This window comes from Pleuronectes platessa, chromosome 19, assembly GCF_947347685.1.
Source record: "Pleuronectes platessa chromosome 19, fPlePla1.1, whole genome shotgun sequence".
NCBI lineage: Eukaryota > Metazoa > Chordata > Actinopteri > Pleuronectiformes > Pleuronectidae > Pleuronectes > Pleuronectes platessa.
Window position 1 is genome coordinate 8191156 of NC_070644.1, and position 17333 is coordinate 8208488.

Below are 17333 nucleotides of genomic sequence, written 5' to 3' on the forward strand. Positions count from 1 at the left end.
CGCCATTGGTCGGACACGTGTCTTGGGCGTGTCGCTGGGACTGCCCGGCTGTGTCCGGGTAAGATGGCGGCGGAGGAGCAGTGCTCGGCACCACTTCGATGGCGGTCCATATCTCTCACTCACGTCGAGTTCGCGGAAGGTACGTCAACTCCACATCTGTCCCTGAGCACCGAGGCTCCTCGCTCCACCCGCCGCTGGTGATCTGACCGCAGCTTGTGGCTTTTTTTCTCGCGCCCTGAATGGACGCGGCCGTTTGCGACGCTGCCAAATAGTGAGACTCGCTAAAAGCCCGGTGGCAATAGGGGAACGCAGCCCGCACTGCTAAATTGTGAGACAGCCACGCATGCGCAGTTTGCAGTAATGTCCACAATGAAGGCTAGCTAGCATGCTAGATGTCTTCACATAGACTTTAGTACAATTAACAAGGAGTACGCGAATGCGTCGTGTCTTGTAGGAAATATTTTACAAACCCATGCGTTAATAAAAGCTAAATATATATATATTTTTTCATGTAGTCGAAGCACATAGCTGTTCACCTGTGTAGCATTATAGCTAGGAGTAATGCCAACGCCGTAACTAGCTCTTTGGCCGGACACTGTTTAGTACAGCTAGCATAACCCTCATAACACCAAGCTGTCCTCGCACGCAAACCTAATGAAATATTATGGTCTGTAAGATGAAGGTGTAGCTGCTTCCTGTCTGTGGTCACGGCTACATCACTGTGTCAGTCATCCGGGTTCACTGAGTCTCAGAGTGTCACTCCCACCACCAGGTGACTGCTCCGGGGTTTCTAACTCCACCACTGTGTCTCTGTGTTGCAGGCGACCTAACGGGACAAGTGCTGGCCTACATCAGCCTCCTGCCCATAGCAATCCTCGTGGGCTTTGTCACGCTCATAGTGTTCAAACGGGAGCTGCACACGGTGAGTCCTGCACGTGCACCTGGAGTAGGGTTTCCAGAAAGAGCATCATCACGTTTAAAATGAGACAAACTGAGAAGTTGTCAACTGACTTGCGTGGCCGTACTGTCAGACAAGCCACAAGTTTATTTGTGCTAATATGTTGACCTGTGTTGTTGTTGTTGTGGTGTTTTTAAATGAAGATTTCCTTCTTTGGTGGGCTGGTGCTGAATGATGGGGTGAACTGGGTGCTGAAGCACATTCTCAGAGAGCCACGTCCGTGTGCAGGTGAGTGAAGGAGCGATCCGTTTGCTTTAGTTTGTCGCAGGGTTGGGCAACAGTACAAAAACATCCCAGCCGCCAGAATATCTTCCTCTGTTATCAGTGACCCGTTATTGCGGGTTCAGTTGTGTGGTTTATCTTCATCCTGTTTGTTTGGGGTCAGATGCTGACAGTACGATATATACTACACATATATACTTTTAAACTTCACCATTAATCAGTTCTCACATAAGGATTCTGAGGATTTAAAGAGTTTTATTAACAAGGAGGTATCAATGAACTTAAAAAATATATTTTTCAATTGATCCTTTATGAAAGCAGGAAGGTTCCCTTGAGATACAATGTCTTTTGCCAGGAAGTCCTGGTAAAAATATTTGTCAGTCCCAGTCTTTATATATCCATTGTAAATGATTATTTTTGTCAGTGATTACTCTGAAAATAGCATACATTTGTTTTGATTCAGAATCATAATCAGAATTATTTTTATTGCCATGTATATTCACTGTTAAGTGTATGTATAGTTTGTCGTCAATAATTGTATGATGATAATAATAATTTTCTACCAAATAATATGATGTTTTGTCAAATCAGTAGGGGAAATTTTACTTTATCCTATCATGTGAAAGACTTTGCAATGGTATTACCTCAGTTTATAGTGGTTAAATTAAGGTCATACATTTGCAGCATTTAAGTTAAGAGGATAACAAAGCAACCCCACCATATTTTAGAACATATTGTGTCATGTTAATGAAAACTGTCACATGTAGCTTTAAAAGAACTTAAACATAGAAGTATTCGTAATTGGATATATACTGTTTTATCACCCAATTCTAGCCAGATATTTGCATGTAGTTATTTTTGACATTTAGTTATACATTTTGGTTGAGTTGATAGTTACAATTAACAGTAACAATTGAGATGAACTCCATGCAATAAATAAATGTTTACATGAGATTGTGTTGTCTTTCTGCAGGGGCTCACTCAACCCTGTACTCAGATTATGGGATGCCCTCCGCTCACTCCCAGCTTATCTGGTTCTTTGTTGTTTACTTCTTTCTTTTCCTTTATTTAAGGTGAGTTTTTCTTCTTTCGGGGGAGTTTTAAGGGTGGAGATGTTCAGCAGTAGTAGAAGTATTTTTCTGTAATATATAATATATTTCTGTACGTTTCAAGTTGGATTTTAAACTATTTAGTGTCACTGGCACGTTTCATATGAAATTACAATGCAGAGGAAACATTTTCACTTCCTGTAATGTTGAATAGTTGTCATGAAGACCACAGGCCCACCATTGATTTCCTTGTATTCATGTTAAATATTTACATTATAAATATTTACATCTGTTATTTAATATTTATACCAGGGCATGTATTTCATTATTACAGTTATTGCCTATATTTAAGAACTTGTCAGATGTTTTCATTCCACCTTCACATGAAGTAGATTCCATGATGCGAGCTCATCCTCATCTCCTCTTTCAGAATGCATCAAACGAACAATGCTCGATGTGTGGACTTGCTGTGGAGACACGTATTGTCCATCATCCTGTTGGGCTTGGCCTTATCAGTCTCATACAGCAGGTAGGTGACTGGCTACCAAGTCCTCCTCCCACCTCCTCCAAATCTCCAGATTTGTCCCAAAGTCTGAAGTTTATATAAAAGTGCAGCATGATAAGAGAGATGATAAAATATGGTAGTATTAAATCGGTAGTTTTATGAGTCGCTTAATGTATGCATGAGTGTAAGAGCCTGGGTATACACAGTGACCCCTTTTCCATGGGCAGTGGAAGTCTGTTCAAGGGCCGGTTCGGGTCTAGAGTCTAGCAACACTAGACGGCTCAAAAAAAAACCCAAAAGATAATTTGATTCAGTTTACTTTATCCAATACCAATCTTTTAATATATGCTGTCACTGGCCCTGATATTGATCGTTAGGATTGACTTTGGACATGTATAAGTATAATAGAATGAATAAGTGTTAAAAAGAGGCTTTGGTGTTTTTCAGTATTTCGAAGGATTTTCTTTTATATATTTTTGTACTTTGTACTCTGTTTTGTCTTTTTTGGGGTTGTACTATCTTACACAACAAGTGTGTACGGTATTAATAGGTGTGCGGTATTAATTCAAGTTATAGAGGGAATGGATAACTTTTTCATTAAATGACGATCAGCTAATTGAGACAGCTTTGAAAATATATGAAGGTCAATAAGCATGCTATGTTTTACCTTTACCATTGTACTGGCGGGTGGTAGAGCTCACTCTCAGCAGCTCACTCTTTGGGACAAGAAACCAAATTTGACAAAAACACCTTTTTGACTGTGTGAACACAATAGTTTTGACACTACTTAAAATACATGTTCCTGGACGTAATTAGTTTAACTTCTTAAACATTTCCCCTTCCTTCTCAGAGTTTACCTGTTGTATCACAGCTGGAGCCAGGTCTTCTACGGCGGAGTGGCCGGTTGTACGATCGGAATAATCTGGTTCTTTATCACACAAGAGGTGCTGACACCAATATTCCCTAAAATAGCAGCGTGGTAAGTGGCACTCTCATTTCACTGCCTCCTTCTTATGTCACAGGGGAAGACGATTTTATCCTCAGCCTGAATAAGTGGATCAGACTGCTCCATTATGGTTCCACTTGTATACTGTTATTCTCCTCTTTTGTAACTCACAGGCCAATATCAGAGTACTTCCTGGTGCGAGACACAAGCCTGATTCCCAACATCCTGTGGTTTGAGTATACAGTGACCAGATCAGAGGCAAGGTAAGGGACTATGCCAGGTCCATCACCACTACAGCCCAGTTACACCAGAAAGTGGCACAGTCAAGTCTACCTATACCTCCTTTACAGGGACATAGGCTACATTATTAACACCAGCTGGCACAACCAGCCTTATCTTTGTTTTTAACTTTGGCACCTACTGTGTAGAACTGAAAATACCCCCACACACTGTTTCTCTGATGCTTTACTGTTGTGACTGTCTGCTGAGGATGGCTTTGCCCCTTTAGTGTATTCCACTTCCATAGCAACCATTTCCAGCCTGATATACTATATGTGGGAACATATGTAGGAACTGTTGGGTTTCTCTATAAACTTATTATGTTCTGATTTGGCTCTTAAATTGGAATGAACAGAATATCTTTTATTACAATTGATTCTTCATTTTTCCCGTGAACTTTTGTACGTAGCACCTTGTAACCTCATTTAGATAAGTGTTATACAAATAAAGATTTTATAAGTGACAGATAATTGGAGCTAGTTTGCATGCTGGGAAACTGCTTGTCTGTCATAAATGATATGATAGTCATAATAAGAACATTATCGTTTTGCAACAGCTGTAGTCGGATGCAAAAACATCAACCTGGACTCAAGAATGAACTGATAACGCTCAAAACACATCTTTTGACCATAATAGAAGAATCAATATGCACATGTACTGTATATAAAATATTGATTGAGGCATACAACTAGGAGTCGGTAATTCTAGTTTATCCTTAACTATTTTTAACATCGACCTAAATTCATGGAACGGAGGTCTATTCCTTCTGTCACCTCTTCTTTCTCTGCTTGAAATGTTAGAAATGAATGTTTCAACGCTTCTTCTGATTCTGAACCTGATTCTGAAAACTCACTGATGGATCACAGTTTTAAAAGCTTGTGAGACGGTGACCTTTAGTCTGTTACATTCGTTGCGTGACTCAACTTTTCTTTTTCTACTTTCTAGGAACAGACAACGAAAGCTTGGAACAAAACTTCAGTGATCGACGCAGTTCCTTTGTGAGACTGAGTTTAGGACCACACACACCTACACACACAAAAACAAATGCTCACTTGACAAAAACACACTGGAGAACCATCTTTTGGACTGACATCATGGTTGCAAGGAGTAAAGGGCAAAAAAAACAACAACAACGTTTACAGGTGGCGAAAGAGTGCCTGGACCTGGCCCAGAGCCGACAGCCTGACCACGTCCGTCCACACGCCTCTCCTTCTTGTACAGCTTGCTCAAAAGGCTCTTCAGTGCATGCAAGACTGTGCAAGAGGCATAATATTTAATGATAGATTAATATATAGATTTTAACTATAAACGCACGCTGACAGTAACGGTGTACTGTAAGAGAATCAACGGGCCAAAAAAGGAGGCTATGGTCAAATTTCCAACCAATCAGTGAGCGTCATTGCAGCATGTATTTAGTGATTCCTTTTCTTTTCTCTTTTTTTATATATTCTGATGAGTAGCTGGTGGGGGGTTATGGCTAGGTTTGAGGGGGGTATGTGGAAGTACCCATTTTTCATTGTTATATAATAGAAAAGGAACAATTTCTAAAAATAAAAAAATTGGTTTAGATGTAATATACATGAAAATTTGCACTTTGTGAAATAAAAAAAAAAAGAGACTAACACTAGTTAAATGTTAAGACCCTCTCCCTCTTCTCCCTCATCAGTCTTTGCTTAGTGTCTATGACTGTCAGTCGTAATATATTAGACCTCAAAGCTGATTTGCGAGCAATGTAATTTGTATGTACCTTCTGTACTATCGAGCGTCCAGGTGGTTTCTGCTCATATCCACGTTCTTTTAGGCATAGCGAGGCTGAATCGCAGCGGCGGGTTTCAGTTGTTTTTGTTGTTGAACACACTTAGGACTGAGGTGGTGTTTTCTCAGTGCCTCACACAGTAGCAGCCTGGGAACAGACTTCTGGGAATCAGCTTTTTTTTATTCCGTTTCTTGTTTTCTGGTGTTGCAGAGAACACTTTTCTTTTTCCCTGCATTTCCAAGATAACATTCCATATCATTTAGTGAGATACATATTGACTGCGGAGGAGAGCGTTTTCTTTTTTGTATTATTTTTAAAGAAAGGTGAAAAAAAAAAGGCCTCAGGTCAGTCGTAGCATGTGATTACGCTTAATTCCTCACAGCCCACGGCAGCTAATGTTGAAAGCTTCCAAGTGGGGATCTGAAGCTAATTTCAAACTTGTCATATCATTAGCTCAACAAAGGGAAGTAGTTCTCTTAGAATTTGATTTTTTTCCCCCCATGTGTAACCTATATCAGGCTGAATAAAATTGTGTTTATGTACGATGGATGGTTCCAGTGTCATGATTAAAGTGCAATCTTTTTGCGTTTGTAATGCTGGTTAATGAGCTGATAACATGGTTATTGTGCTTTTGAGCAAACGAGGCAGTGATATTTTAACAAACGTTTTTCTACTCACTGCATTTCTACTGGTGTGTATCAGTCAGCCTAGTGTCGACCTGTCATCTGATCGATGTGTCACCTCGTCATTCTAACCGTAGACCAAAGAGGGATATCATGACAGCCCCCAAAAGTGAAGCTAAAGAGTATCTATCGCCACCTGGTGGTTGGCTGCAGAATAGGTCATAAATCCAAAGGAGGAAATCACCAGAGGATTTTCAACTCTCCCTGAGGGATGCATTAGCAACTATCAAACTTCATAAAAGTTAATTTAGCAGTCAGTGAGACGTGTTTGTGACCTAATTCACTGGTATTGGGTCTTTAAGAACCCAATCCAGCACAGCCTGGTTGTATTTCATATTCCATCTAACAGCAGCTGCGATATTTAGTTCGATGGACTAAAACACCGGAATGTAGAAATCCTGCTCGGATGGCTAAAACCTAAACAAACTGTTTTATATATATATATATTCTGTGATGTTCAAAAAGGATTATGTGCCCTAACTACAGTTTATCATGTTATACGTGGTGTCCAGTGGTAAATTGGCCAGTAGTTTAACGCCCTATCAACAACAAATTATGTATCTGCTCCAAAACTGTATGCATTCTTCCTCAGGCCATCCCCATTTCCTCTACAAAATATCACAGTGATCACCTCAGTGTAATTTTGGAGTAATCCTGCTCATAGACATAGAGAATGATGAAAACATAACATCATTGGCAGAGGTAAAACATATTGCAGTATTTCCTTGAGATGGAGACAACCGAGAACAGTGTGTATGTGACTGATGAAGATGACAAATGGCCTCGTGCTGCTCAGTTTCAACAATGTGCAGGCTCCTCGTCTTGTGAAGGGTGCAGCATGTATTTCTCTCCTCGTGCTCTCATCCCAAACGTGCCTGCTGAACATCACTGAAGGTAAAACGTCAGGCTCATCCTCCTGAGTCAAGGAGTGCAAAAGGAACATCTGCCCTATTTAAACAACCTATTCCATTTTTGATTCCCTTTCCAGGTCTCACCTCAGGCTATCCCCACACACCCCCAGGGAATGGGCACAGCCTAGATGGAGATGATGAAGAGCTATTTCTATTCCTCGAAGCCATTTCCTCTGACCTGCATTGTTTGGATGAGCCGTTCAGTGGAAACTTTGACTGACTTTTGCGATCAGATGTTTCATTCTGGTCAGTTGAAGTTATAGAAGATCACAGCCACAGTCAGCGATGGTCATGTACACACGTCAGTCCAAACATGTTCCAAGAACCAATCAGGATTCGCTGATATAACATCATCACGACACAGAGCTTAATTCAAAGCAGCGGAAGCCTTAGAATAACATGATGAAAACATGATTTGAAAATGTATGTTCTTCCACAGCCTCACTCTGAATGTTATTTCTTCCAGTGGAGTGAAATATTTAACAAGTAAAATATATAAATGTATAACTAGTGGCAATGAATATTGCAAATGTACAGTGTAGTCGATGTCTGTAGAACATGGTAGAGGACAATGTGCTCACTAGATCCTGTTTGGTCTCTATACTCAGTGAGGAAATGGACAATTCCCAGTTTTCTTTTGAACTTTGCATTAGTTAAAGGAGAGTAAAGCTATCAGGCATTGATCAGGTGACATTTTTTTGATTTTTAGATATAAGGGTCTAATAACGCAGTGTTTATAAGTGAGTAAGTAAGTAAACTTATAGGAAATAAACCTGAGAATTAATCTTGGTTTCTTATTTGCTATGGGTCAAAACACAATGAGAGGCACCAACGATAAGTCCTAGTGTTCTTGGTAGAGCTTAAGAGAGAAACCTGATAGATTGTTTTGGGGACTTAAAACTACAAATATTCCTTCTTATGAAGATTTAAACAAATCACAGGAAATCTTTATTACATTCAATTCTGGCTTGAAACAACAAGGGACCTTGTCTGTGATTGAAGAGCCACAAGCACGATGGACAATTTTAAAAAGCTTTGACAAACGCGCTAAAACATTTGAACTTTTCATGGGACTCCTTTGAGATGATAAAAGTACAGAATGACGGCAGTCTATTGTATAGTTTTTTAACACTGCATTGTAGTTGAGATGAATTCTGTTCGCCTAATGATGTTCACTTTAATTTGTTCCCTGCGGACCAAATGAAATCGCTCATCAAGTGGCGGCTCCACTTTAACAAGCTGCTGTTGAACTCCAGCTCCTCCGCTGTGGACTCGTTTACTCACAGCCTGTGTATCATCTACTTTGCATTTTTGCCATGACAGATTATGTCCGATGAGAATTTGCCACGTTCTGCGGTTAAATCTGAAGTGTGACCTTTAAAAAAAAGAGGGGGAAATTGTTTGTGGCTGTCTGAGCCTAATTGAAATATTTGAATCGCAGGGATTTAATTGGCATTTTGGATAAAAAATAAACATATGGAGTAAAAGATCTGGGGATTAATTTATTGAAGTAAACAACTTGTGTTTTTTTGTACTTGTTGAGTCTCCCTGGTTTGACTCGGCTCTCATGTCAAGCTCGGCCAAATGTGATTTATTTTCAAATCCTGTAAATGTGTTTATGAAAAGAGCTCTCATTTACATAAACACAACAAACATTTTTTTCTCTAAGACGGCAAAGTAACATTTGGTTTGAGCGAAACATCAGCAGCAGCTTTGAGTGTGTTCAGTCTTAGAAATGGAAACTTTTTAATGTCCCCGCTCAAATGAAATAACAGGAAGTGAAGTGAGTGAAGCTCCAGCCTCACGGTGTTTAACCCACAAGTACAGAGTACTAAGACAAAGCTGTGTAGAATGCCAAAACCACAATGAAGTCATATATACATATTTCTCTCTTTCCAGATGTTCACTTGTTGTGCGAACTATGCAGCAACTTCAGCATCACTAACGACAACAACAGTAACAACATACAATTGTCCTTTTTAGACAAATCCAGATTCTAGAAATGGAAAACAGACATAAAGGTTATCTTAATCATGTCCATGTCTTATAATAATTATAATGATAATAATAATTTGTATTAATCCTGCGATTTTAACAATACGCTTTACACATGTTCAAAAACAGGAACCAAATTAAACACAAATAATAATGATAATTTTATAATATAAAATAAACGTCATAATTAAGTTAAAATATAAAATACACCATATAATTACACATCAAATATACAATAGACGTCACAATCAAACATTAAATATGAAATGCACATCATAATCACACATTAGAAACAGAGGGGGAGTATTTGAGTATTGCTTGTTTGGTCAATCTGAGCAGTACTGTTAACCATCGCCACTAGATGGCGTCCTGCTCACATCTGCAGTAAGGACAGTAACGAGAAGAGCACATATTTGTTGAGGATCCATCACATGTTTAGACAGGCCCAGGCTTACTGTAACGTACACCAGCAAACAAATCATAAATACACCATCAACATGCATATGAGCTTTAACACACTACCCATAACACACTGCAGCACAGTGAGTCATGATGTACATGTGACAGATTTCTGGGAAAAACCATGTGTAACACTGAGATTTCAGTGTTTTAGATAAATCAACTTGTGATACGTCTGTGGTGAAGTTTTATAATTATATATGTATGAAGCTGAGAGATACTTTAGAAACGAAAGGGAGACGAAATAAACCCTGCTCCTCTTGTCAAATGACCCATGTTACACTCTGCACAGTGAACGTCAAACATCCACGTCAAATAATAATAAGAAACACATTTTCCACCGGAGGCGGAATCCTCCATTGAGACTTCGAAACAAAGTGTTTGCACAGAAATCTCTGTTGTTTTAACAAATGTAAGACTAGTGGCATTGGGCCTGTTCAAGCTGCCACCCACAGGTTTCTTCTTTTTTAGCTCTTGGATAGAACGCACACGTTCCACAAACAATCTGCCTGATCTCAAATTGAACTACAGCAGATTTTCAACAAATGATATCACACATTTTCTAACCTCCCTGGAGTCAAGTTGGTCTCGTTCACTGACTCAGATACTCAATGAAACCCTTACCACCTCACAATCTGTCTAATAAATTGTGACTTTATTCATCTCTTGATACCTTTAATATTTTATATGAGAACCTAAAATAAACATTAGACTGCATCCGCTGAGGGTGGTTTATGTTTTGTGATGGGAGTCGCCAGCCTGTCTCTGCATTAATAACATGATAACATGTAGAGACAGTCTCCGTTCATAGGAATATAATAAGGAGCGTGACATGACTGCTATCGACCCAGACTTGTTATCTGTTTCCTCACATATCATATTAAACTGAGATAATACTGCACTTTCATGTGCTACGGATATTCTCTGATTACAGATCTTGTTTGCTTAAGTTATATAAAGCTTTAGATTAACATAAACAAGTCACGTTGGTTTAGCATAAGCTGATTAAATATTATTAACATAGCTCTAAATCTTTAAATCAACATAAACAAGTCACCGTGTTCATTCAACATCAACTAATTATCCTTTGAAAACAAAAAAATGTTGATATGTGCAACCGATGTGCATATTTTTTTCATTCACAGACAAAATAATGATGGCTAAAACGTTGATTATATATTTCATCTACATAAAGCTTATGTGTATAATGTATTTATGTATAACTTTAATTAATTAATCAGTTCACTCAGCCCTTTTGATTTATTCATGTAAATGTGACTTAGGTTATGACATAAAAAATATAACATAGCAATTTCCAATGTTTTCGATGACAACTGAGGCTCATCGAGTTAACTCTTTTATTCACCACTGTAAAATAGAAATGCAGCCGTCTTTCATTGAACCTCTGGGCTGAAGATTTTTCCTGTTCCAAATCTCTGAGAAGAAAACCCAAAACTTTGACCTTTTGAAGAAATGCTTCTGCATATGTGTAGATTACAGTCGTACCCAACAGATTCAGAAACCACGGCTACAACGCAAGAGCAGTAAAGAGGAAGCACCAATAAGAAGAAAGGACAAAAAACCAAAATAATCCTCTCCATCTGAGTTTGAGCAATAAAAGCCAGTTAAATTATATCTAAGGTATGGTCTCAAAAACAATTCATCTTATCGGCTAAACCACAAACTTGATTATCCACAATAATAAATTCTGTTTCTTTATATGAAAAACACTGAGTGTAAAATATTTGCTGCATATAAACCAGGTAGGATGAACACAAAGTTTTCTAACTTCACTCTGCTTCATAGACTGAATATAAAAAGCTCTGCACCCAACGTCCAGCACACAAACAAAAAGAAAGTATAAGTATTTTGAAGTCTGTTTGAGGACGACTCACTAAGTAAAAGGAATAACTCTGAAGTAGCTCTGGAGCATAAACGCAGCCTGTGCCACACAGACGGGTTCCGTACGGGCACAGACCTCGTCGATTACGTTTTATTCACAACGACAGTCAGCATAGACTCTTATTACATCATGACAACAACAATTACCAGCCGTTGTAAATGTGTAAAAGACGTTATGGTGATTGTGATGCAGCCAAACAAACATTTGGTGTAATCTGTCCTTCACACCATATGTCCCCCATTCAAATCAGATGAGATGCAGCCAACTGGCAATCGCATCCCATCCGTGCACAGATTCCCCCTGTCCTGTCCATCACTGCTTTCTATTGTGAAATGTCTCATTCCATTCCTGTCCATGTCACCTGAGCGAGCGCGTCTGCTCAGCCTGACTCCGGCATGTTGTTCGTGTGTGGCGTTAGTTCCAATAAGCATGACGGCAGCTGCTTTGTGTACAGAGCTGATACAAAAAATAAGTCGCTGAAAAAATCAGGCATTACAAGAACACTGATTTCTATGAGTGGGACGGTTGGGCCTTGGTGTAGGTTATGGGCTTGACTGAGTCTTAAAAAAAATTATCGAGAAAATGATGTTCCATCCATCCATCCATCCATTATCTCCGCTTGAAGGGTCCTGGGGGGAGTTGGAACCAATCCCAGTTTACATTGGGCGAGAGGCGGGGTGCACCCTGGACAAGTCAACATGAAGTTTTAGGACTCGTTTATAAAAGCAAAAGAGTTAAATATATTATCTTATTTTGTCTGAAAATATAAATTAGTAAAGTATTAAGTGACAAAAGCTGTGAGATCATAACCATCTTAAACATGGTGGAGTTAAAATATTAAATAAATTATCTGAGTAATTGTTCCCAGTTTCATTCCACCGCTTTATGCTTCATAATTCTGTAATTTATAGATATACATTAAATCCACTTTAATTGTAAACGTCAAAAAGGGTTGCACTTGTCTGCACTTCTCTTTCGTCGCTCTGCTTTGTCACAGTTTCTCCACTTGGGGGCAGCACACACTGAGCTGGAGTGGTAACGGGAGTCAGTTCAAGGACAAAACAGATTCTTGAAGGACAAATATCAAGTCAAGACATGATCACTCTTTTGTTTCTATGTAATTGTTGTATATAGTTAAACATTAACAGTCTGTGAATACCTGTTTTCATGTTCCTGTTATCAATATTTGACCTGAAGGCCTTGTATCTCCGGACCAGTATTAAGTCTTACACATTTACCCACGACTGTGTCCATTCAGTTTTAGTATAATAAAGTAGCAGTTACTCTCCAGATCAGGCAAACTGTTTGTGGACTTCTCCCTAAAACTGCATCATGTTTTAAACACTTTGATCGTTTTGCATTCTTTCTTTTTTCTTTCTTTCTGGCCGCTCACCTCCTCCAGTTTGAGTCTTTAATTAGACACAGGGAGAAACTGCAGAGAGTCTCTGTCAGGTCCTGCTCTCAGGTCAACCAGGAGAATGTGCTCTATCTATTTTTGGCACGACATGGAGCTTATGTTGCACTAATTTTAATAATGCAGGAGAATTAAAAACAAATGACACTATTTGTATCCAATATTGGACCAATGAACATCTGCTTCTCTACACCGGCTTTTAGTGAAATCCACCTCGGGGGCTCCTGCAGCTCCGGAGCGGATCTTACTGCCATGAGTTTTGATTTAGCCTTCAGTAATGTCCGGCCAAAGAAGCACCAGTTGGACTCCGTTGTATCAATGGGTGTGTGGGGGGGGGGGGGGGGGGGGGGGGGGGGTATCTGCAGTGCAGTACGGCCGAGGGGGACAAGGGTCAAGGGTATCTACAGCTCAATACTCTGACTGCAGAAAGCATTTTTACCCAGTGGACAGAGCTTGTTTCTTTTCTTTTTTTTTTATATACCCACACATTTTAAAGTTAATATTGCAAACTTGTGAGGAATCAGCTGCATATTTAACCATCCAGCAGATACAGAGCAGCATTAGTATTCATCTGCAGTCATGTGTCTGGCCATCTGATGAATGTAAATCCTGTATTTACTCTGCTTTTAGCTCGGATTCTGGCCTCTAGCAAGTCCAGGGGGAAATCTGGATCCTGCTCCATTAAGTCCACTCGTCACTGGCTACCAAAATTGCTGTGATGTTTGCTGGTTTATTGGTGTTTTACTTAATAACAGCCCTTGTACAGTGCAGTCATAGTTTGAACAGTTATACAATGAGTTCCAAAAAAATAAACAAGCTTTTTTTTTTCAATTAATCACAACTTCTCTGTCATAAACAATTTTTTATCAGGCGATTCAGAATTCATTTAAATCCAGACAGATGGTTAGAAAGTAACAATATTCCAATGCTATTCATTTTGTTGTATTTGAAATTAAACATCAAGTGCTCAGTTGTTGCTTTTGAGATTCATTAAGACACAATTTAGTCCAAAAATATTTCACAAGAGAAATTGATGTTTCTGCTCTTTACAGTTCATCCGATTATTTAGGGGTGAGGAGCCCCTAAATAAAATAGAGGTTAGTAATATTAAATGCCATGTTGATTTATATTAAAACTGTTCATAAGCCTCCACTGGCTCACTATCATGCAACTGTTTTTCTGCTCTCCCTCCACCTCATGTACATTTCCAGGTTTTCCCTCTTTTTCACCAGCACACATTCCTCTACAGGCTCTCACCTTCCTTTACAACCCTTGATTTCTTCACGATCTCTCAGCTATCTCTCTCCTCGTTCCATCGATGCTTCCCCGTTTCGACGCCGGACACAGTACATCAGACAGTCGCTGTAACAGGTAGTGGTCGGGCTCAAATAACCCCGTACTCCTGCTACAGGGGTCACACCCATGAGGTGTTATAGGAACCAAAACAACCAAAAAGTCTGATCTAAAATATTACATCACGTCCCTTAATCCTAGATTAGGATTGCAGAGCTCAATAAGGAATAGGCTGCAAATACCATATGACCTATAAATCATCTAATACATGATGTGGCTCAGAATTCAGAGAGAGTCGACCATTCGCCAGAAGGCCGGTGGTTCGATCCCTGGCTCCTCCGGTCCACAGTCTTGTCCTTGGGCCCTACATACTGAGCCCCAAATGGCCTCCTGATAGGTTGTGCTGAAAGTGTATGAATTATGTGTGATAGAAGCGTTGTGTGAATGTGGTTTATAGATGAAAAAAAGTGCTATAAAAAATACAGTTAATTTACCTTTTTTACATGATCAAAATCATAAGGTGACTTACTTTCACTTTTAAAGGGAAACTGCAAGTTGTTATAAATGCAGAGCACAATGAAAGATGGCCCATGTTCATAAAAGTGTGTCTGGAGAGGCGGTTTCTCCGAGTTTTATTTTAAATGTGCTCTCACCTCTTCTCATAATAACACCCGCATCCCCGTAGCCTGCATTTTCTGTCAGGTCGAGGGTCACATTTTTGGGAATTATTAAAGTCACGCTGCAAAAGAATCTAAATCCCTCAATAAATATAAATAGAGACTTCAGACCCTTACTGATAAACACAGCTGCCGGAAAACTCTGCACACACATAAATGTAATATTTTTTTCAGATAGAACACTATGATTGATAAAGTCAGTCGATGCATTTTGGTCCAGGCTTAAATAAATCTCAACAACTGTCCAATGGATTAACAGTTTAAACCATAGACTGTAAAGAAAGATGAACGATGCATCTCCCCTGCCTACCATCCACATAAAGGCATAATATCCTGAATACCACTGCTCCAATTTAGTGTTGAAGACATGATTTGGAGTCTGCACAGATCAGGCGATGGAGCCACAGCGCTGAGGTCCCCTAGATCCGCATGCTCCAGGTGAGTTAGGCTCTGCTGTCAATCACACACACAATCAAACTTACTGGAAAGATTAGCACTTGAACGTCAGTGAGATAAGAACTCCATACAAAGCCAAACTAATGGATCCTAGAAGTTGCTTGTGGTGTCCACCTGCAGTCCTGTTGCTAGGGAACAGCGATGAGGGCGGGACAAGTTGGGGATTCAAATCACGGGAACCAGACAATCTCATTTTGACCTTTATGTGACCCACAAAAAATGCAGCCTTTAGACCACACCCAACAAATGAATTGGGACCCAACGTAAGATTTGAACGGACACGAATGTTCCCCAGAGGATGATCCCCACTGACCTCTGTGATCCTCTAGTGCCACCTTGAGGTAGAAATTGTGTAGGTTTTCATGAAAGGTGAGAACTATTCAATGAATCGTCAGGATATTTGGTACAGACGTTCATGTTCCCCTCAGGAGTACTTGTACTAAGTTTGGTCACCTTTGAAACTGGCAGGGAGCAGCTGGAGATGAGGCTCAGGATCCCAGCCAGGAGCTGCTGCTCTCCCGGGGCCTCTCTCGTCTTCTTCTTAATCCTGAATGGAGAGTTTGTAATCCTCCCTCATGTTCATATGTGTCGTCACCTGTTCCTGCTTCTGCTTTGTCTTAGAGGGGATGTGGATTTTTCCCACTATAGCCTCTTATTATTGTATTGGCTTTTGTCAGGTTCTGTTGACGCTGAAGCGATTGTACTTCAACTTACAATTGTCTGAAATAATTCTCATTCCATTAGGACAGACTAATGTTCTGTGAGAACAAATATTCTACATCCAATGAGATTTGGAGTCCTATAATAATGTTAGATTTTAACAAAAATGGCTAATTGCCTGAGCAAATGAAAACACAACACTTCTGCCAAATCGAGTCATCTTTCTCTTGGCAGCGTGAATGTGTAATTTGATCAGAAACGCACAAATGAATAGACGGACAGCAGCGAATCACATAATCTCAACTCCACGGTGTAGAAACCCCATAGCAGCATGAAAGCAGGGCCGGATTAATCATTTAGGCCGGTGGCTCCCGACCTTTGTGGCAGGAAAAAGTGTTTCCCCCCCGCAGGTATCACTCTGATATGATTTGTTCATTTGAAATCATTAAACGGCTCATTTAAACAGACGCGGTTGGCTCAAGATGGACCAGAACAGGAGGGTAACGGGTGGATATCATCAGTGAATATGACAAGTTACTAATCAAAGATGTGGTTTACTTCATTTTTGATGGGTTAAAAGATATATAAAGGAACCAATGTCTGTTTTCCGATCTCATTTTAAAGGGCTTTATTGCAAACTCTATGTGCATCCCAAGCAGGCGTCTACCTGCACTTTTCAGTCACTACAGATGTTTTCATGAAGAACGTGCACGTTTTACATCATTCACATGCCTGTCACACCTGACACCTGTTCTTTGCTCTTTGTTATCACAATGCAAACACTGAAAAGAGGTGTTTTCCTTGATCACATAACTACCATCAATGATAAGAGGTTAAAATAATATGAAACTGCTGAAAGGTGCATAAATAATATATGCTGTGTTGGGTGTAACCCTCCTCTGCTACTGTCATGCGTTGGTGCTTATTATTTATTATTGTGTGGTTGTGTGTGTGTGTGTGTGTTTTGTACCAAAAACGATAATAACCAATATTTTCACTCCATGAGCCAAGGTTGTTATTTAAAAAGCTCTAAACACATAAATATAACACATTTTTTGTTTAAATTGGAATGACTTCACAACTCAGCGAATTGGGACCTTTTGAGAGTCACTTGAATGGTTACTAACATTCTTATGAGTGAGCATTCTAAGTCGTGGCCTCAATATA

At 39.7% G+C, this 17333-nt stretch overlaps 1 protein-coding gene across 1 annotated transcript; it reads left to right on the forward strand.

Annotated features, from left to right (window-relative positions):
• Positions 1-39: 39 nt before the first annotated feature.
• On the forward strand, positions 40-6260 carry dolpp1 (dolichyldiphosphatase 1). Its single transcript, XM_053411509.1, has 8 exons — positions 40-139; positions 822-922; positions 1102-1186; positions 2154-2253; positions 2660-2758; positions 3585-3713; positions 3854-3943; positions 4905-6260. The coding sequence occupies exons 1-8, from the start codon at positions 64-66 to the stop codon at positions 4939-4941; spliced, it is 717 nt and encodes a 238-aa protein (XP_053267484.1). The 5' UTR covers positions 40-63; the 3' UTR covers positions 4942-6260.
• Positions 6261-17333: the final 11073 nt, after the last annotated feature.

Coding starts and splice junctions, on each gene's coding strand:
- dolpp1 (XM_053411509.1), top strand. CDS start 64: ATGGCGGCGGAGGAGCAGTGCTCGGCACCACTTCGATGGCGGTCCATA. Junction 1,187..2,153: donor AGAGCCACGTCCGTGTGCAG/GTGAGTGAAGGA, acceptor GTCTTTCTGCAG/GGGCTCACTCAACCCTGTAC. Junction 2,254..2,659: donor TTTCTTTTCCTTTATTTAAG/GTGAGTTTTTCT, acceptor CTCCTCTTTCAG/AATGCATCAAACGAACAATG.